General features: G+C 42.2%; 1 protein-coding gene and 1 pseudogene across 2 annotated transcripts; one reads left to right on the forward strand and one right to left on the reverse strand.

The window, feature by feature from the left end:
• LOC129838117 (retinoic acid receptor beta-like) lies at positions 1 to 18,253 on the forward strand. Of its 2 annotated transcripts, XM_055904851.1 has the most exons (9): positions 1 to 613; positions 4,746 to 4,894; positions 7,420 to 7,561; positions 9,407 to 9,436; positions 9,545 to 9,711; positions 12,377 to 12,553; positions 14,810 to 15,014; positions 16,818 to 16,976; positions 17,345 to 18,253. In XM_055904851.1, the coding sequence occupies exons 1-9, from the start codon at positions 463 to 465 to the stop codon at positions 17,515 to 17,517; spliced, it is 1,353 nt and encodes a 450-aa protein (XP_055760826.1). In that variant the 5' UTR covers positions 1 to 462; the 3' UTR covers positions 17,518 to 18,253. The 2 variants fall into 2 exon arrangements, with proteins under 2 accessions (XP_055760826.1, XP_055760827.1); XM_055904852.1 differs by lacking the exon at positions 9,407 to 9,436 and having other exon boundaries at positions 2 to 613.
• Positions 18,247 to 23,160, reverse strand: part of LOC129837560 (serine/threonine-protein kinase Nek10-like) — a 12,963-nt pseudogene continuing 8,049 nt past the window's right edge.

The following is a 23,160-nucleotide window of genomic DNA, read 5'->3' on the forward strand; positions in this document are numbered from 1 at the left end:
TCGCTCCCTGTGACATAACTAGTATGAAGTGGTTGTGTAGAGACAGCATAACCCATTCGTCAATAAATGGGAGCTACGAACTCCAAAACAAACTTTGTTATGTAAAATAGCCTACTATTCTGTTTTGTCGGGTTTTCACGAGGACTGACTATTTTGCTGTGCCCCCTGCGCGCGATGGACGCAAATATTTTTGAATTAATCCGTCGATGGAAATATTCTCTCGGCGCGGGCAATCAGCTGTAGATATTTTTGCATCGACTCAAATTAATAAAATATATTTTTGGTCAATTTCAAACTTTTAACAAAAATGTCCATCATACGCTTGACTGAGAGGGAAAACAGAATCCTACTTGGGCGTGCGAATTAAGGACAGTTGCATTCCATTTGTTCCATTTTTCCATTTCTTTAGATCCTGACGCATCTTGATAAGGACTCGGCCTTACACTAATGTTATAGAAAACCATGTTTGACTATATGGATTTTCTCGCAGTTGGTCCAGGGGAAACGCTGGACTTCTATACTGCAAGTCCTTGTATGCTCCAGGAACCATCTCAAACCGCATGCTTCACTGGACTAACAGAAACGGATTGGCAAATTCATCGGTTCGCGCAATGTAGGTGAAGCTTTATTTTTATTTGGTCTATTTGAGGATTTAAGTAATAATCCCTCAGTTGCCAACTGGTTTACTCTTTACTAAATCGAAATATTTGTTTGAAAGACTGAACGTGGGACTTGACATGATACATCCAGTTGTATCTTCTTCTTACACCTTTGATGCACTGTTTATAATATAGCCTATTCCTGCGTCAATTGTTCGTACATTGTAGCTTAAACTGTTCCCTGTGCAGTCCTGTATCATTGCATATTTAATCCAAAAACAATGTAAACATATTTATTTAGGTCATGTTGTATGGAGGCTACCATCTTTTTTTCCAGAGGCTGTAGTTCGATGGCATTTCTTCATATATCTTTCTGAATATGTAATTGATGGCATATCTAGTTCAAATGAACAAAAATGATACAATTATTTCAGATATAGGGCTTACATCAAATTCAATAGTAAAATCAAGCTTAAACAAAAAATAACACACAACAGCATTTATGTAGGCCTACACATGAAAGTTAAAGGTGTGGTCTGCAATATTTACAGATTTTTATGGTCATTTCAATTAATGATACCCATTGAATCTTGAAGAATAACTTATAAATGCCTAATGCGTTCAGTACAAGTGTATTACACCACTATAACCCAAAATATAAGGTTGCTTTTTTTACTCCATTTGTAAATAATGCCTTTGTAAACAATGTATAGTTCAAAATATGCTTCAAACTATAATGTTGATATAACTGTCAGTCCTTGCATCCATAGCTTCATTGATAATCGGAGAGTGGGTACATTTCTCCAGCCCAATCCCTCAGCTTTATAGCAAACCAAGTGACAGGGCTGCCATTTGGCTGAAAAAAGAATGACAGATTGTGGCTTTATAGCAAAGGAATAGGGTCAATATTGTTGTTATTTTACATATGCACATTGTTTGCTTTGTTGCAACCGATGATTGCATTAGTTTAATATAGGCAAGCCTACCTCCTAGTTTATGGAATGAATTCACCGTTGTGCAATCAATCAGTATACTTACTTGTTATCCTAAATCAATAATTCATAGTTTATTACAGTGAACCCATTGATAATGAATTGGCCATAAAATCTGCACTCTTATTTGACTTGTCACACCTCTGTTGTCACCTACTACATTCACTGTTCCTCTTTATTAAATGTTTTATTTAACCTTTATTTAACTAGGCAAGTCAGTTATTAAGAACAAATTCTTATTTACAATGACGGCCTACCCCCACCAAACCCTAGCCCGGACGACGCTGGGCCAATTGTGCGCCGCCCTATGGGACTCCCAATCACAGCCGGTTGTGATACAGCCTGGAATCAAACCAGGGTCTGTAGTGACTCCTCTAGCACTGAGAAGCAGTGCCTTAGACCGCTGCGCCACTCGGGAGCCCATTTCCTCAGCTAGTTGTTGATATTGACAGATCAGATTAGGAAGTCAAATTCCATTCAGATACCTTTGGTTTCCTCTATCTGATGGTTGATCTAGCTGTCTCTTTGGAGGTTTTCATTTCTCCAACACCGGTGTGCTTCTGACAGTCAGTCTCAAGGGCTTCACAGGACATTATGTTCCATATATTTTCTGCGATTTCAAAGGCATTTCGAAGGCAGCACCAAAGCCTGTTACAACATTAGACCTTCTCTGGCAGCGCTCAGTGTTTGTAGTTGGAGGACCATCTCAACCGAAGCACAGCCAATGTGGTCAGTGGTCAGGACGGTCACTAGGGGTCACCGAGGGTTCAGTGGACAGTCACCAACAGGAGGTCAGACGAGACCCAGACTGCTTGGCTTGTCTCACCCACAGCAAAGTAGTTGTTGGGAAACAATAATATATTTACCTCATTCATCACTTTGGCTATTATATGAGTACATTAATGTTGTATGGCCAGCGCTGATATCCTATTGACTATAATTATTGTTCCTGTTTACAAGTGTAATGTTAAGGGTGTTTGGATTTCACTGAGCAATTGGCCTACTCACAACACACAGACATTCCCTCACTACAGATTGCCTTTACTTTCAGAATCCAGCCCTAAAAGTCCTCCAAAAGACCTCAGTGAGAGTGTGATAGCATTGTGGTAGCGCGCAGAGAAAGAGACTTCCTTTGACATAGTGGAAGCAGATCGAGGCACAAATCTTAAAACGTTACTCTTTACCAGTTTCTTTCTTATTAATAAATGTGGGTGAGCACCTCCCTCCCCCTCCAAACCACTTAGTCTAGCTTAATATTCCACTGCTTCATCAGTCAGTTGAGCTTGTGGCTTGCTCCACCATTGTTTTGCAGTGGAGAGAATACTTGCTAATGGGTGTGTTCTCTTGTTTGACCCGGCGAGGGTAGGTTCAACTGGAGGCCATGGGTTCAAGGGGATGGATATAAGGACATTTTCTATTTTTGTCCCCTCAATTTGGCTTTTATAGTGATCTGTCACTGATCTAGCACTATGTCCTTTTATAGTGATCTGTCACTGATCTGGCACTATGTGCTTTTATAGTGATCTGTCACTGATCTGGCACTATGTGCTTTTATAGTGATCTGTCACTGATCTGGCACTATGTGCTTTTATAGTGATCTGTCACTGATCTGGCACTATGTGCTTTTATAGTGATCTGTCACTGATCTGGCACTATGTGCTTTTATAGTGATCTGTCACTGATCTAGTGTAACAGATGTATAGTGTACTCTCCTTTTTTTCCGCAGCAACCAGTGATCCGGGTCAACAGCATCAATGTAACAGTATAACTTTAAACCGTCCCCTCGCCCCGACACGGGCGCGAACCAGGGACCCTCTGCACACATCGACAACGGTCGCCCACGAAGCACGGTCGTTACCCATCGCTCCACAAAAGCCGCGGCTCTTGCAGAGCAAGGGGCAACACTACTTAAGTCTCAGAGCAAGTGACGTAACTGATTGAAATGCTACTAGCGCGTACCCGGTAACTAGCTAGCCATTTCACATCCGTTACACTAGCACTATGTGCTTTTATAGTGATCTGGCACTGATCTGGCACTATGTGCTTTTATAGTGATCTGTCACTGATCTGGCACTATGTGCTTTTATAGTGATCTGTCACTGATCTGGCACTATGTGCTTTTATAGTGATCTGTCACTGATCTGGCACTATGTGCTTTTATAGTGATCTGTCACTGATCTGGCACTATGTGCTTTTATAGTGATCTGTCACTGATCTGGCACTATGTTCCTTTATGGTGGAGGTGATAAGAAGCCAGCAGGGATGCTTACCCTGTCACAGTGGGGGCTCTCTATAAAACTGAAGAGATGTCTTAATTTTCCCACAAAGTATGGCATTGGAATAGTATGACTGTATCTTGCCTCTTCTTCACCCTTGCACTCTCTGTGAAAAGGACGACACAGAAATCTGAAAAGAAAACCTGAACATTATCTCAGTCAGATATGCCTATCAACACATGGCCTCAACATGTCCTCGGGAACACAAGTGGACTTGGCACTGTGGGCTGACATGATCTGTGTTATCAGCTCAGCTACAGTTAATTTGTGAGTCGTTTTCCAGAGATAGTTTTATTGCTGAGTATCTCAGTACAATGTTTACCAGCCGTAGAAATTAGTATTTGTTCTCCGATAAAAGATGCCCAAGCACTTTTCTGTTATTTGTTTGGTTGAAAAAACTAAAAAATGTATTGAATGCTATGTTGCGTAGTCACTTTGCAGAATGTTTACTGACCATAGAAATTACTATTGGTCCTCGAATATAAAAGAGGAGGCCCAAAGACATATTCCAATTTGTTTGATATTTCAACAGTTTTTAGGGATTAAATACTGTTTTACTTCAACACGTTACTGTTTGAAGAACATTAAGCTGCATAAATTCGATTTTCTCCGTCTCCCAGCTTTGTCCTAATATTACTTTCCTCTCCTCCTTGTCTCCACGGTAGAGATTTTTGTGGATTAAAGTGACAGTAAAATGATGAAAACTCAGTCACAGCTTATGATAGAAAGACGATAAGGAAAGGAGGCCATTTCAGAGTTTATGCAGTGGCAGCCCTCATCTCACTCCCAACACGCAGTGCCTGTCTTTCTTCCCAGCACCTCATCATCCCTCTCTCACTCTCTTCCTTTCTACCTCTATCCCTCATGTGTGTCAGCAGCTGTGGAAACCCAGAGCTCCAGCTCAGAGGACCTGTTCGCCAGTCCTCTCTCACCTCCGCCCCCTCCTCGCACCTACAAACCCTGCTTCGTGTGCCAAGACAAGTCCTCGGGCTACCACTATGGCGTCAGTGCTTGTGAGGGCTGTAAGGTAAGGGACCAGACTGATCATGTACGTATCGCGAAAACCATCTGACTGCTCAAATTATTAATAATTCCACTTTTATTTCTTCAGCGTTTTCAACGTATTCAGCATGTTCATTTCTACTTTGGAGTTCAATCCCAGACCTAATTTACCTGTGATGTGGATATGTAATGCGAGAAACTGCAACAAACACCACACACACACACAATTCCCACATTTAAGTCATTTACATTTAAGTCATTTAGCAGACGCTCTTATCCAGAGCGACTTACAAATTGGTGCATTCACCTTATGACATCCAGTGGAACAGCCACTTTACAATAGTGCATCTAAATCTTTTAAGGGGGGGGGGGGGCAGAAGGATTGCTTTATCCTATCCTAGGTATTCCTTGAAGAGGTGGGGTTTCAGGTGTCTCCGGAAGGTGGTGATTGACTCCGCTGTCCTGGCGTCGTGAGGGAGTTTGTTCCACCATTGGGGTGCCAGAGCAGCGAACAGTTTTGACTGGGCTGAGCGGGAACTGTACTTCCTCAGTGGTAGGGAGGCGAGCCGGCCAGAGGTGGATGAACGCAGTGCCCTTGTTTGGGTGTAGGGCCTGATCAGAGCCTGAAGGTACTGAGGTGCCGTTCCCCTCACAGCTCCGTAGGCAAGCACCATGGTCTTGTAGCGGATGCGAGCTTCAACTGGAAGCCAGTGGAGAGAGCGGAGGAGCGGGGTGACGTGAGAGAACTTGGGAAGGTTGAACACCAGACGGGCTGCGGCGTTCTGGATGAGTTGTAGGGGTTTAATGGCACAGGCAGGGAGCCCAGCCAACAGCGAGTTGCAGTAATCCAGACGGGAGATGACAAGTGCCTGGATTAGGACCTGCGCCGCTTCCTGTGTGAGGCAGGGTCGTACTCTGCGGATGTTGTAGAGCATGAACCTACAGGAACGGGCCACCGCCTTGATGTTAGTTGAGAACGACAGGGTGTTGTCCAGGATCACGCCAAGGTTCTTAGCGCTCTGGGAGGAGGACACAATGGAGTTACCACTATTCTCTGGGGTTCTCAAATGTCCCCCCTCTATCATCCTTTGATGGTACATGGCAGTGAGCTATAGTGAGTAGGTGTTAACACAATTGTTCATGAAAGCTAGGCCGATTGGCCCTCCGCTCGAGCTGAATGCTCGGGCAACAGAAGGCTCCACAAAGAGAAGGTAAATAATTGATGGGCAGCACTGTGAACAAGACCAAGAGCATGGAGGAAACCCTGACTACAGATGACATTCTCTCCTCCTCATCTTTCAGAACAAGATGAAAGGCAATGATCCTAATTATAGATTAAGTGTGAGATCACATCTTGAGAAGTGGCGTTAGTTACAGAGTTGTCTCGCTGACTGTTTAAATCAGAAAGTGAGCATGGAGCTTATCTCTCCTGCCCTGGAGGGAGACCTCGTATAAGGAGCTGCGTGAAAGAGATTTGTCGATTGTTCGTTTTCTCAACTGTAGCAGGTCGAAAGTGGAAATGGCATGCTTTAGAAATATCAGTTGGTGTCTGTTGATACACGAATTGGTCAGACCTGGCAGATCTATTTAGATGTTCAAAATAAAAATCAGATTTTTTTTTACTCCAAAAAAAATATAGCATATAAATCTATTTACATGTTTTATTTAACCTTTATTTCACTAGGCAAGTCAGTTAAGAACAGACTCTTATTTACAATGACTGCCTACCAAAAGGCAAAAGGCCTCCTGCGGGGACGGGGGCTGGGATTACAAATAAAAAAGAAAACTTCTGTTTCCCAGAAGTAACCCAACTTACAATACAACTATGTAACGTTACTCAACCTACTGTTTTTAACCCTAAAGAGTAGACTCAAGGCCACTAGGGACTGTTTGACTGCCGGGTTTACCCAGAGCAAACACTAGTATCACTAAAGGGCCTGAATCTTTTGCCCTGATAAACTGCTCATGTGTCGGGATACTATTCACTGATTATAAACAGGACGCTGCTTCAGACACAACACGTGTGGTGTTACCCAGCTACACCCTATACTATTGACTGATTATAAACAGGACGCTGCTTCAGACACAACACATGTGGTGTTACCCAGCTACACCCTATACTATTGACGTGTTTCACAACATCTTGCTGGTTGCATTTGGCCTGTTGTTTTTTATTTCTCTCATTTCATTGTGACTGTTTGATAACAGTCATTCATTATATATAGTAGTTTTTTTTCTCTTTGCATTTGGAAAACACATGTTGATGTTAAAGGGATACTTGGGGATTTTGGCAATGAGGCCCTTTATCTACATCCCCGGAGTCAGATGAAATCGTGGATACCAAAATTCCGAAGTGTCCCTTTAAGGTCCTCATTTTAGAAGGATATATGTATTCAGAGGGTGATGTAATAACACTACTACGCCACCTCCAAAGACATTCGAGCTCCTTTCAGACGTCTATAGAATGTTAACTGCTGGTAGCTGAAAGTACAAGGGAGATGTCTTCTCTATTGAAAGCATATTATTATCCTTTCCGTTGGTGCCTCCCAGGGTTTCTTCCGTAGAAGTGTCCAGAAGAACATGGTTTACACGTGCCACCGGGACAGTAACTGCATCATCAATAAGATCACCAGGAACCGCTGTCAGTACTGCCGGCTACAGAGGTGCTTCGCCGCGGGCATGTCCAGGGAGTGTAAGTGTCAATAATGTTTCAGAATGTCTCCACATTTTGGTGTGTTACAAAGTGGAATTAAAATTGATTGTGACAATATGTAACCTTCTGCATAGTGCAACTTTAATTGTCATTTTTTTGTCAAGGATCTCCACAAAATAATGTGAAATGTCAAAGTGTAAGAGAAATTATACTTTTTTTTGCTTAATGGAAAATAAAATGCTCATATATTTTGATGAGATAAGTATTCAACCCCCTGAGTCAATACATGTTAGAATCACCTTTGGCAGCGTTTACAGTCTTTCTGTGTAATTTGACTTAAAATCGGCTTGAAAATCTATGGCAAGACTTGAAAATGTCTGTCTAGCAATGATCAACATCCAATTTGACAGAGCTTGAAGAATTTTTAAACGAATAATGTGCAAATATTGTACAATCCAGATTTGCAAAGCTCTTAGAGACTGTTTTGGAATATTTTTATTCTGTACAGGTTTCCTTCTTTTCACTCTGTCATTTAGGTTAGTATTTTGGAGTAACTACAATGTTGTTGATCCATCCTCAGTTTTCTCCTACCACAGCCTGTAATGGCGTGTGTGTAGGTGGCAGGGAAGTCAGATGCAGGAGAATAGAACTTGGTATAAATGGAGTGGTTTAATAAACTTAACAAAACTACAAAACCAAAATTACAGAATAAATAAAAGTGGGTACAAGAACCCGTCATGCACCAACACATAATACACAAACGTACAAAAAACTATCTTCGACAAGAACATGATGGGAAACAGAGGGTTAAATACACAACATGTAATTGATGGGATTGGAACCAGGTGTGAAGGAAGACAAGACAAAACCAATGGAAAATGAAAATTGATCAGTGATGGCTAGAAGATCGGTGACGTCGACCGCCGAACAAGGAGAGGGACCGACTTCAGCGGAAGTCGTGACAGCCATTTCACTCTGGAACTGGTCTCAAATCCCCATTAGCCTCATTGTGAAATCCCTGAGCGGTTTCCATCCTCTCCGTCAACGCTGTCAAGGACGCCTGTATCTTTGCAGTGACTGGGTGTATTGATTCATCCAAAGTGTAATGATTATTGCACGCAGAGTTAGTTTTAACTCAACAAAATGTGGAAAACGTCAAAGGGTGTGAATTGTTTCTGAAGGCACTGTACCTGAAAACCTGTCTAATCATGTCAATGCTTGCTGTCCGAACGTTTTCCAAGAACACTGATTCCACCTCCAACACATGAAAGCACTTCAAACACCATTGCCCAGAAGGCGCACTGACCCAGATACAATCTCTGTTGTGGGTAGGGGATGGTGTCATGGTGATGGATGCCTGCTATTCTGAATGTCATTCATCTCTTCTACCCAGCATGTCAGCATTACATACATCCATCAGCACACGTATCAGCCTTGTGGCCTTGTGGCTGGAATGTAACGGCTACTAATATTACTGTATCATTGTCTGCCGTTGTCACTGACTGGTATGTAATGCAGCCCAGAGTGAAGGTTATACACAATGATTGCAGGAAGTAGGGCAGACTAGAGTAGACCATTGACTAGAGTAGACCATTGACTAGAGTAGACCATATCCATTGACTGCACAGATCTGAGGCATGTGTCTGTCTGAGGAGACCAGGTGCATAAGATGGATCTCTCCCTGAGATCCGGCTCAGTGAAATGAGTGGCCGGTGTTGAAAACCAATGGTTGAAGTACGTTGGCGTGATTTATAGATCAGTTGGAAGGTAACATGACTATTTTACATTACTTAGACACTCATTGGTAAATGTGCATGGCTTGTTTAGAAAAATATGGTCATTTAACAGACTCTTTACTGTTAACACCTACTATATATTCTGCAGGTGTTGCCCACAAGGGAAATCACACCAGAGGTATTGTGTTACAAGCACCATGATCCAACCAACTTAGCTATTGCAACAAATTCAATTTCAATTTTTTTCTTGAGTTAGCTTCGTTCATATTTCATCCTCTCTTCCCAGCTGTCAGGAATGACCGGAGTAAGAGGAAGGAGAAGAAGGAGACTCCCAAGATGACCATCATCGAGACATATGAGCTGACAGCAGAACTGGGCTGTATAGTGGAGAAAATCTGTAGGGCTCATAGAGAGACCTTCCCGTCCCTCTGCCAGTTGGGCAAATACACTACAGTGAGTAACAGCCACTGCCATGTTAGCACTATAGATACAGTTGAAGTCGGAAGTTTACATACACTTAGGTTGGAGTCATTAAAACTCATTTTTCTACCACTCCACAAATTTCTTGTTAACAAATTATAGTTTTGGCAATTTGGTTAGGACATCTACTTTGTGCATGACACAAGTCATTTTTCCAACAATTGTTTACAGACAGATTATTTCACTGTATCACAATTCCAGTGGGTCAGAAGTTTACATACATTAAGTTGACTGTGCTTTAAACAGCTTGAAAAATTCCAGAAAAAAATGTCATGGCTTTTGAAGCTTCTGATAGGCTAATTGTGTCACGGTTGTCTTGTGGTGAATGAGTGGACCAAGGCGCAGCGTGAGAGAAATACATCTTCCTTTTATTAGACGAAGACGTAACACGAAAACGAAACACTCTTACAAAACTAACAAAACAATAAACGACCGTGAAGCTATAAATGAAAGTGCACACACAAGCTACTAACGTTCAACATAGACAATTACCCACGAAAACCTACTGTCTATGGCTGCCTAAAATATGGCTCCCAATCAGAGACAATGAATGACAGCTGTCTCTGATTGAGAACCATTCAGGCAACCATAGACTTGCCTAGACAACTATACTAAGCCCAACCCCATACACTCAACAAAACCCCCTATACAATACAAACACCCTAAACTAGACAAAACACACAAACATCCCCCATGTCACACCCTGACCTAACTAAACTAATAAAGAAAATCAATATAACAGAGGCCAGGGTGTGACAAATTGACATAATTTGAGTCAATTGGTGGTGTACCTGTGGATGTATTTCAAGGCCCACATTCAAACGCAGTGCGTCTTTGCTTGACATCATGGGAAAATCAAAATAAATCAGCCAAGACCTCAGAATTTTTTTGTAGACTTCCACAAGTTCATCCTTGGGAGCAATTTCCAAACATCTGAAGGTACCACGTTCATCTGTACAAACAACAGTACGCAAGTATAAGCACCATGGGACCACGCAGCCGTCATACCGCTCAGGAAGGAGATGCGTTCTGTCTCCTAGAGATGAACGTACTTTGGTGCGAAAAGTGCAAATCAATCCCAGAACAACAGCAAAGGACCTTGTGAAGATGCTTGAGGAAACAGCTACAAAAGTATCTATATCCACAGTAAAATGAGTCCTATATCGACATAACCTGAAAGGCCGCTCAGCAAGGAAGAAGCCAGTGCTCCAAAACCGCCATAAAAAAGCCAGACTACGGTTTGCAACTGCACATGGGGACAAAGATCGTACTTTTTGGAGAAATATCCTCTGGTCTGATGAAACAAAAATAGAACTGTTTGGCCATAATGACCATCGTTATGATTGGAGGAAAAAGAGGGAGGCTTGCAAGCCGAAGAACACCATCCCAACCGTGAAGCACGGGGGTGGCAGCATGTTGTAGGGGTGGTTTGCTGCTGGAGGGACTGGTGCACTTCACAAAATAGATGGCATTATGAGGAAAATTATATGGATATATTGTAGCAACATCTCAAGACATCAGTTAGAAAGTTAAAGCTTGGTCGCAAATGGGTCTTCCAAATGGACAATGACCCAAAGCATACTTCCAAAGTTGTGGCAAAATGGCTTAAGGACAACAAAGTCAAGGTATCGGAGTGGCCATCACAAAGCCCTGACCTCAATCCTATAGAGAATTTGTGGGCAGAACTGAAAAAGCGTGTGCGAGCAAGGAGGCCTACAAACCTGACTCAGTTACACCAGCTCTGTCAGGAGGGATGGGCCAAAATTTACCCAACTTACTGTGGGAATCTTGTGGAAGGCTACCCGAAACGTTTGACCCAAGTTAAACAATTTAAAGACAATGCTACCAAATACTAATTGAGTGTATGTAAACTTCTGGCCCACTGGGAATGTGATGAAAGAAATAAAAGCTGAAATAAATAGTTATCTCTACTATTATTCTGACATTTCACATTCTTAAAATATAGTGGTGAGCATAAGCTGACCTAAAACAAGGATTTTTTACGAGGATTAAATGTCAGGAATTGTTAAAAAAAGTATTTGGCTAAGGTGTATGTAAACTTCTGACTTCAACTGTATATATTACATGTATCATGGATAGATTTCCATGTAATTCTGTGGGTAGGCCTGTCTCTGTTGAGGCTCAGAAACACTATCCCTGTACCATAATCTAGTCATCTATGGATCATACTGGTTGTATTGTTGAGATAATACTCAGAACTAATTGTTCTCGCTCTCGCTTTCTCTCTCTCTCTCTGTCTCTCTCTCTCTCTCCTCTCTCTCATACTCTCTTGCTCTCTCTCCTACTCTCTCTCTGTCTCTCTGTCTCTCTCCTACTCTCTCTCTCTCTCTCTCTCTGTCTCTCTCCTACTCTCTCTCTCTCGCGCTCTCTCTCTCTCTGTCTCTCGCTCTCTCTCTGTCTCTGTCTCTCGCTCTCTCTCTGTCTCTCTCCTACTCTCTCTCTCGGTCTCTCTCAATGTTTCAAGTAATTATCTTTTTTGTTTTCTCATGATTTTCTCTCTCTTCATCCCCATCCCTCTCTTTCCGCCCCCCATTCTCTCTCCCTCCCTCCATCTATCTATCCCCCCATTCTCTAATCTTTCTTTACTCCCCCCCTCTCCATGTCCATGTATCTATAGAACTCAAGCTCAGACACTAGGATCCAGTTGGACCTGGGGCTGTGGGATAAGTTCAGTGAGCTGGCCACCAAATGTATCATCAGGGTTGTGGAGTTTGCCAAACGGGTTCCTGGCTTCACCGGCCTGACTATAACTGACCAGATCACCCTCCTCAAAGCGGCCTGTCTGGACATTCTGGTGAGCTGTGTGTGTGTGTACGTCCACATCATCATCTCCAAAGCACATCTCACACCTCATCAACTGGCCTGTGTGCAGTTAGAAGGGTTCAGCCCCAGTGTGCTGTTTGGTGCGGACACTATGGATCTGCTGTTACATTGTCTCAGCATACGTTTGTGCTGAAGACAGACACAGTGGTGGTGGGTTCAGACAGAGTGTTACCGCTGAAGGCATGTTTTGTTCTCTTTCATCTCCCCATATCTTCTGGTTTTCATTGTCAACTCTGTGCTTCTCCAGCACCATCAAAGGTTGGTAGATTCTCACTAGCTGCACCATGGTGATTCACTCACAGCTTTATTTTCTCAATGGGAACTCTTTAATCTGAAATCAAAGCGTTATCATGTTTATTTTACATTACTGAGGTGGTTTCTAATGAGGCGTGCAGGGATAATTACTGTGCAGATTGATGGTGATTTAGGCCGTTTGTGAAACTTGACTCAGTGCCTTGCTATGATGTAGCATTATTTAAGCTACGAATGTTTTTTTAAGGAGTCTTTCTCTATCTCTCTCTACCTGATCTGTCTATCTCTCTCTACCTGATCTGTCTATCTCTATCTACCTGATCTATCTATCTTTCTCTCTCTACCTGATCTGTCCATCTCTATCTCTGATCTCTATCTCTCTCTACCTGATCTGTATATCTCTTTATCACTCTCTACCTTATGTCTTTCTCTTTATCTCTCTACCTTATATGTCTTTCTCTTTATCTCTCTACCTTATCTGTCTTTCTCTTTATCTCTCTCTACCTTATCTGTCTTTCTCTTTATCTCTCTCTACCTTATCTGTCTTTCTCTTTATCTCTCTCTACCTTATCTGTCTTTCTCTTTATCTCTCTCTACCTGATCTGTACATCTCTCTCTACCTGATCTGTACATCTCTCTCTATCTGATCTGTACATCTCTCTCTCTATCTGATCTGTACATCTCTCTCTATCTGATCTGTACATCTCTCTCTCTATATGATCTGTACATCTCTCTCTACCTGATCTGTCCATCTCTATCTCTGATCTCTATCTCTCTCTACCTGATCTGTATATCTCTTTATCACTCTCTACCTTATGTCTTTCTCTTTATCTCTCTACCTTATATGTCTTTCTCTTTATCTCTCTCTACCTTATCTGTCTTTCTCTTTATCTCTCTCTACCTTATCTGTCTTTCTCTTTATCTCTCTCTACCTGATCTGTACATCTCTCTCTACCTGATCTGTACATCTCTCTCTATCTGATCTGTACATCTCTCTCTACCTGATCTGTACATCTCTCTCTATCTGATCTGTACATCTCTCTCTCTCTATCTGATCTGTACATCTCTCTCTATCTGATCTGTACATCTCTATCTCTCTCTATCCAATCTGTACATCTCTCTATCTGATCTGTACATCTCTCTCTATCTGATCTGTACATCTCTATCTCTCTCTATCTGATCTGTACATCTCTCTCTATCTGATCTGTACATCTCTATCTCTCTCTATCTGATCTGTACATCTCTATCTCTCTCTATCTGATCTGTACATCTCTCTCTACCTGATCTGTACATCTCTATCTCTCTCTATCTGATCTGTACATCTCTATCTCTCTCTACCTGATCTGTCTTTCTCTCTATCTCTCTCTATCTGATCTGTACATCTCTCTCTATCTGATCTGTACATCTCTCTCTATCTGATCTGTACATCTCTCTCTATCTGATCTGTACATCTCTCTATCTGATCTGTACATCTCTCTCTATCTGATCTGTACATCTCTATCTCTCTCTATCTGATCTGTACATCTCTATCTCTCTCTATCTGATCTGTACATCTCTATCTCTCTCTACCTGATCTGTCTTTCTCTCTATCTCTCTCTACCTGATCTGTCTTTCTCTCTATCTCTCTCTACCTGATCTGTCTTTCTCTCTATCTCTCTCTACCTGATCTGTCTTTCTCTCTCTATCTGATCTGTACATCTATATCTCTCTCTACCTGATCTGTCTTTCTATCTCTCTCTACCTGATCTGTCTTTCTCTTTTTTCTTATGCAGACTCCATGTAGGTTTGTGTTTTACCTCTATACTTCTCTCTCTCTTTTTCTATTTGCCTGAACTGTCTTTCATGTCTTTGTATTTTAATTTCCATCCCCCTCTTCTTGAACATGCATCTCACCATTACCTTTTTCTATACTGACTATACTGTCCCTTTCTGTATGTCCTATACTACCCCTTATGTTCCCTTATGTCTACTGTAGATTCTGCGGATCTGTACGAGGTACACTCCTGACCAGGACACTATGACCTTCTCAGACGGGCTGACCTTGACCCGTACACAGATCCACAACGCTGGCTTTGGCCCGCTCACAGACCAGGTGTTCACCTTCGCCGGCCAGCTGCTGCCCTTGGAGATGGATGACACAGAAAGTGGCCTGCTCAGCGCCATCTGCCTGGTGTCTGGAGGTACTGCAACTATCCATAGCTTCAGTACAGGCAGAATGTTTTATATGGAACGTGAACTATCTTTTTTTTGTTTTATGAATAGATGTACTTTTAGTACATTTATTTGAAACTATTTACTCCAATAAATTAACCTCACCGTCGTTTTTGTGTATAGAAGTTTCTGTGGGTGTAGTTAAATTATACATATATCAAATCAAATCAAGTGTTATTGGTCACATACACATGGTTAGCAGATGTTAATGTGAGTGTAGCGAGATGCTTGTGCTTCTAGTTCTGGCCATGGAGTAATATCTAACAAGTAATCTAACAAATTCACAACAACTACCTAATACACACAAATGTAAAGGGATGAATATGTACATATAAATATATGGATGAGCGATGGCCGTGCGGCTTAGGCAAAATGCAGTAGATGGTATAGAGTACAGTATATGCATATGAGATGAGTAATGTAGGATATGAAGACATTATTAAAGTGCCGTTATTTAAAGTGACTAGTGATACCTTTATTAAATCCATTTCTTAAAGTGGCCAGAGATTTGAGTCAGTATGTCGGCAGCAGCCTCTCAATGTTAGTGATGGCTGTTTAACAGTCTGATGGCTTTGAGAATGAAAGCTGTTTTTCAGTCTCTCGGTCCCTGCTTTGATGCACCTGTACTGACCTCGCCTTCTGGATGATAGCAGGGTGAACAGGCAGTGGCTCGGGTGGTTGTTGTCCTTGATGATCTTTTTGGCCTTCCTGTGACATCGGGTGGTATAGGTGTCCTGGAGGGCAGGTAGTTTGCCCCCGGTGATGCGTTGTGCAGACCTCACTACCCTCTGGAGAGCCATGCGGTTGTGGGCGGTGCAGTTGCCGTACCAGGCGGTGATACAGCCCGACAGGATGCTCTCAATTGTGCATCTGTAAAAGTTTGTGAGTGTTTTAGGTGACAAGCCAAATTTCTTCTGCCTCCTGAGGTTGAAGAGGCGCTGTTGTTCTTCACCACGCTGTCTGTGTGGGTGGACCAATTAAGTTTCAGCTTCACTACTGTGCCGTCGATGTGGATGGGGGGGGTGCTCCCTCTGCTGTTTGCTGAAGTCCACGATCTCCTTCGTTTTTTTCACGTTGAGTGAGAGGTTATTTTCCTGACACCACACTCTCCGAGAGCCCTCACCTCCTCCCTGTAGGTCGTCTCGTCGTTGTTGGTAAACAAGCCTACCACTGTAATGTCGTCTGCAAACTTGATGATTGAGTTGGAAGCGTGCGTGGCCATGCAGTCATGGATGAACAGGGAGTACAGGAGAGGGCTGAGAACGCACCCTTGAGGCCCCAGTGTTGAGGATCAGCGGGGTGGAGATGTTTCCTACCTTCACCACCTGGGGGCGCCTGTCAGAAAGTCCAGGACCCAGTTGCAAAGGGCGGGGTCGAGACCCAGGGGCTCAAGCTTAATGACGAGTTTGGAGGGTACTATGGTGTTAAATGCTGAGCTGTAGTCAATGAACAGCATTCTTACATAGGTATTCCTCTGGGGATAGGGCAGTGTGATGGCGATTACGTTGTCTGTGGACCTATTGGGACGGTAAGCAAATTGGAGTGGGTCTAGGGTGTCAGGGAGGGTGGAGGTGATATGATCCTTGACTAGTCTCTCAAAGCGCTTCATGATGACAGAAGTGAGTGCAACGAGGCGATAGTCATTCAGTTCAGTTACCTTAGCTTCCTTGTGTTGGCTTTGTAGTGGAGTCACACAAACAAACTAGATATGAGCTGAATTAGCAGATGAATGATGTGTCGGTGTCACACTGACAATGTCTCTCCTGTGTCAGACCGCCAGGACCTGGAGGAGCCGTCGAAGGTGGAGGTCCTGCAAGAGCCCTTACTGGAGGCCTTGAAGATCTACTCCCGTAAACGCCGGCCCAGCATGCCCCTCATGTTCCCCAAGGTCCTCATGAAGATAACCGACCTGCGCAGCATCAGCGCCAAAGGTTAGAGGTCAACTCCCTATCGGCTATGACACTTACTTTGACCTTAGTCTGTTGGCATGGCTTCATGACTGTTATAACCAGGTGTTATGGCATATTGTGATTTTACAACAGCAGTGCACATCCAATCACATCCAGGGCTAATTTAAGGATGTAGTGTAAAGAGAGAAGTAGAAAATCAGGGGTGACTTGTAGAAGTCAGTGTGGGCAACAAATCTAGTCAGTGTAAAAACCCTTTAAGACATGCTGGGTAGAGGTGGGTTAAATAGGAGAAAATAAAGGAAATCTGCCTCTGATGAGAGTGATATAGTTAAGAGACACTTCGACTACTCTATAAAGTGTCATTGACATTTTCCCTTCTAATTACACAGGAGCTGAGCGCGTGGTGACGTTGAAGATGGAGATCCCAGGTTCCATGCCTCCTCTTATCCAGGAGATGCTGGAGGAGATGGAGAACCTGGAGAAGCAGAAGCAGTCTAAGGAGGAGCAGAGAGCAGACAAGAACATCACACCCACACACTCTCCATGTCCACACAGTACATAGACACTGGCCTGTTTGAAAAATATACCTCCAGTGGGATGTTCCGGGAAGGAAATGATGAGGATGGTCAAATGTGAACGATACCAGTGAAAACAGTGTATTCAGAGTTGAATATATAAAGGGAATTGTAAATAGAATCATGCTACAGTACTTAGTTGTGACGTACATACCGAGAGAAAAAGAGAATACTCATAACTGGATGTGACTGGAGATATAACAGGACCGGCCTGTGTGTTGGTCAGTATCATAAGGTGCTTAGAAGATGGTTTAAATACATACAGTGCATTGCAGTACTAGAGAGTAGCTTAACATATTAACCTCACACAGAGAGCCTTTCTATACGGATGGGAGTGGAATTCATGTGAATTGTGAATGGACATTCCATTGTGGTGCGACAGTGGCAAGGCATGACAATGTGCATGATATGGATTCAGTTTAACTCTCAAAAAGGATGCATTTTTCAGAGGTCATTACTGGGTGTGTGTAGGTCACAAATGTACGAGAGATTTTAAAACAGGTACCTACTCTAAAGTAAGGGGGTTCACATTTCCAGTATTTAAAGTCTTGCATGATTGGCTTTGTTAAGTGCTATTACTCTCACCATGTCAACACGTATTCTACATACCATTGTATGGTTATGTTTATCCCTGTGATGAACGGCATGGGGCATTTTTGTGATATTGATTATGATCATATTTCAGATAGTTATTGGTCTATTAAAGTCTTGAAACTATATATACCCCGGGTGTGTCTGACTCATTTATTTTTATATCTTTACAGGAGCCAGTACTCCATACAAAGGTTGATACTGCCCCTTGTGGTCTTTGTAGAGAATTACACTCCTTACTGTATAAACACAATAATGAGATGAAATATTCAAGAGTGGCTCAATAATCTAAAGCCAGACATACAAAACAGGATTCTCCACAGCAATAGATCTATTTCCCATGTCATGGAAATACATGCAAGAGTTTCTATTAACACACAGACCAGAGTACACAAATACCTATCTGTTAAAAGTTAAACATAGGTAGAAAGTGCATCAATCTTCATCTGAGATTTCCTCAGAGCATAGCTGTTGAGAAACAAATTAAAATGTACAATTCATAACATTTAACATAGAATATCATCTAGAAGTAGACTATTTAACTGTGCAAAAGTCAACAACAACAACAAGCAAGTTATTGTATAGAGACATTAGGAACATGCCGTCTGATGCAGGTCAGACAAAACCAAAGATAAAGCTGTAAAATCACTATCCTGAGTCTACTTAGATTAAAGAAAGTGTAACCTGGGAGAGAGAGAGGTCACAAAATAATCACACAACAGCACCCCACTGAGAAAGACCCTAGAAACGGTATAGATTTGTACATATGATCTACGCATGAGTACATTAGTTCAGTGCAAACACAAAGAGGAAAAACTCCAAGTAACCATACAGTTTCAATGTCTTAGGCCATAAATAGTCTAATATGCATATTGATAGAGAAGTATGACTGCTTTCTTTGACCCGAAATCAGTACTTTGACCCTATGTCTCTGTTTGAGCCTGTCGTGAAACACTTCCCCTTTATTTAGACTGTGTATCAAGGTTATCAGCCTCTCAAAGAAATGTAGTGCCAGCCCATTTCGACAGTGTGACTGGAAAACACTAGCATGCTAATAAAGACATGATATATAAGGATGGAGGTCACTTGTTTGTCCCTGTTGCACCCTGGTCATTCCTCATTGCGTTCTATCCATTCTCCTCCAGAACCTCCTCTATAATGGCATGAAAGGAATTATCACTTATACCGTCCATATTTCCAGTTTCAGCCAGACATAGACATCCACATGTCCAGAAATATGTCAACTTCAACAGGCTAACTTACTGTATTTATTTCTATACATTCAAAAAAATCCCAGATACTAACCTGCATCTGCTCATAGCTGATTCCCATTTTCCATATCACCTGTAGCACAAAGTTAGACTTGTTAGCAGATACATTTTAGGCTTGTAAACACGTAGACAGAGTTATAGCAACCCCCATGGGAGACAATGTGAGTACACAACAATCATGTAGCTGTGGCTGTTGCCTCAGTACTGTCAGATTGCTATGTTAACCAGTATGCACTAGCACTGAGGTTAGCGTACCTTGCTTGGCAGCACCTAGATGGTCTCCTCCAAACGACTGGACCAGAGACCACCAGTCTGAGCCCGACTCCATTAGCTCTGGAGACCGCTGGAGCAGCTGGAAACACAATGGAGATCAACACATACGGATTTAACCCGTTAGATGAACTAGACTGGTATATAGGCTTACAATGCCACTCTAACTACCGTAGTTCAACTCCAAAGTTGAGGCAGATCGCTCTAACGTTGTTGTAAGTTCCTGGTGTCTTGTACTTACCTTGTTAAGCTCCACCTTGAGACTGTAGGGACTGCTTCCGTAGTGGAACAGGGACATTTTGAATCTCTCAATCGCCCGCCGTTTGACACTGTGCTGAAGAGCTGGGGGAAGCTGAACATAAAATGGTGAAAAACAGTATGATTTTAAATATAATGGTTCTGTCATGACGTTGCCTGCTTGGGTATTGCAAACCCCATCCCCCTCTCCCTGCCTCTCCCTTTCCTCCTTCAACCCATGCTGTGATCACAGAGAGACGTCGTAAATTCCTGAGAATCTCCTCATGGCCAAACAGTATTAAGAGAGAGGGTAAACTTTCAGGACAAAGGAATTCTCTTCCACCTCACAGAACTTGAGGTACGAACATATTTCATATTCCTGCAAAAGTATAAAAGATCGGTGGGGAGTCCAGCTATTAACATGCCCGTTTGTCCCCATGTGGGAAACTCATGAGAGACTGTGGGACTACATTACCATACCGCTGTTTATATAATAACCTCAGATATGAGGTTTACATCTGTTTGTTGTATAAAATGAATGAGTGAGTATGATACTGTTTGTATAATTGTGTAATATGATTTTGGACTGTTTAATTAAGAAAAATACAAATCCCGTTTGATTTGAACTAAACCCGAGGACCCGCCCCTGAGCCAGTTGGGTCAGACATCCAAGGACAACCCCTCTCTGCTATCCGAATAAAAGCTCAACTCTGGGAAATTACCATTTAGACCATGTTTTCTCTCCATGGGGAGAACGAAGGTTAAGTACAATTGCTGAATCTTTAACCATACCACGTGGTTAAACTCTTAGGCGAATAAGAACAAGTTTTGATATTGACTACTAGTCTGCAGCTAGGAATTCGGTATCATTGAACACGAAGAAAGACAACCGCCGAAACATCCATTCTATAACGAATGTCACTCTGAACTATCCACGATAACCGAGACAGAAGGAACTCCAACAAAAACGAACTTCTCTCCAACGATCAAGACGACACACACCGAGCGTAACTATATATATATTGATTACAATTGTTCCCGAATGAGTGAGCGTTCATGTGTAAGGATTAGCATGTCAATTGTTATAAAGAGTATACTCTGTAGTGACTTCTGAATCAACCTCCCCCATTTTCCCTTTTGTCTAACAAGCCGCCATGCCGGTTCAGCCCCCCTAGGGCATATTTCTCCCATCATTTTCATGTAACCAATTTTAAGTTTGTTTGTTTGTTTATGCATTTCTGTGAATTAATTAGTTAGTAATAAATAAATGATTTAAGACAATTGATGTATGGATGACTCATAGTGAAGACTGGGTTCGTGCAGATAATCAACAATTTACGACATTTGGAATAAGACTAACGTGAGGTAAAGTAAATAAATCATTAATTAGAAGACTATTGATCAGATATGAAAATATCTGAAAGGTTATATTGGGAAATTATAACTTCGTAATCTGACTACTTTCCCTGGTGCCCTCGAATTCATAGTTAATTAGTTACGTTATTACTCAGTTGATCGCGTAATCCCTAATTACAGGAATCTTTGATAAAAACTATAAGTCTTCAATTTAACGATAGCAAAGACACGACAGTTCAAATGTCTAGACATACTTTATACACCAACAAACTGGTATATCTCATTATATTACCGGAACTCTAAATCGAATGAAAATCTAAAGTACATATAGACTTACCTGAGTGATACCAGGAGTTTTTGGATGGGATCATCGATCTGTCGAACCTTCCTCTGAGATACACAGATTCCTGCTGACGCTGTGAAACCCACATGTTTATCAGTTGAGTTGAACCCTTTTAACTAAAGAGTTAAAGGAGGAAAGCAGAACATCCTTCAAAATTACCCAATTTAGCTGGTCTTTTGGCTTCAGAACAGCAAACTCACCACTGAGGAAAACAGGATGGTTATTTTATCACTTGACTGACAAACTGTTGTCATGACACAAACAGTATAGGCACTCTTCAGATGAAATGATGATATGGGTAATATTCAACAACATATAATATATCAGAGTATGATCATCAGACTCACCCAGCTAAGATTTGTTCATCTGCCACAGAAGCACTGATGCTGCTCTTTACCGGCCCTTTAACAATAACAAAGATCAATTGATTCCAATCCAAACATTTCACTTGGGAATACTCCTAGTAGCTGAAAGATCTAAATTCAAGTGAGCATTTTGAATTCAAGTGCTCACCAGCGTCTTTATACCCCGATGCAGTGGAGATGTTGGTATGAGAGGGATCTAGATCTCCATCGGAGCCATTATCTATATAAACATATAGATCATAATCAACATGGTAGCAAATGTTTTATGAGAAACATAAATTATGGCCATATAATCCAGGGAAAATTTACCTTGGCGGTGTATTTTTTTGCTTTGGTTTGAGCTGTGGCCTAAAGAGAAGTATGGTACCATGGACTCATCAGTCCTACTAGGGGTTTTCTCCTGGTCTTTAGAGGAGTGGCGGCAGCTGCCCCTGCCCCGATGGCTCTCCAGGAAGTACTTCTGTGCTCGCTTCCTGTCTCGCTCCGCCCTCCTCTCCAAAGCATTCTGGGAGGTGTACAAGCTGTCCATGAACCTCATCATGATGTCAGAGATCTTGGAGCTGACTTCCACGATGTCTGGACGCAAGTCTGTGTCAGTTGTCAGGCACCTGAGGGGTATTGTGGGAGTTATTTACGTAGTAATCAGATAATGTAGCATCTTGTCAAGCACTGTCCATCATTGATTTGTGTCATGCAATGAGAGCCCTTTGCTATCCACATCAAAAATATTTAAGTGAAACATAAATTAATTAACTTTAACATCTTACCATTTAATCATGTCTGTGACTCTCTCTGAGAAAAGGCCTTGCTCCACTGGTTCATAGACTGCCTCCACAATCTACCAACCCAAATCACAGTTTAGCAACAATAGCCTTAGGTACATAGAGAACCTATGTGAGTAGTGTGTGTGTATGTGCGTTTGCGTGTTACCTTGGTGACGAGGGAGAGCATGTTGCTGCTGTAGAACGGAGGCCTCAGTGTAGCCATCTGGTAGAGGATACATCCGCTAGCCCAGACATCAGCCTTCTCCCCATACGGCTCACTCTTCACTATCTCTGGACTACACTCACACATATACACACACACACAATAAGGGGCAGTTGTAGAGATCATTCAAATGATATTGGAGTGTCAGTCATGAAGCTTGCTAAAGGCAGTCGTACCTTAGAGACGACCTACTTCATCATCAGGACAGAT

The sequence above is a fragment of the Salvelinus fontinalis genome, chromosome 38 (assembly GCF_029448725.1).
Source record: "Salvelinus fontinalis isolate EN_2023a chromosome 38, ASM2944872v1, whole genome shotgun sequence".
Lineage (NCBI taxonomy): Eukaryota > Metazoa > Chordata > Actinopteri > Salmoniformes > Salmonidae > Salvelinus > Salvelinus fontinalis.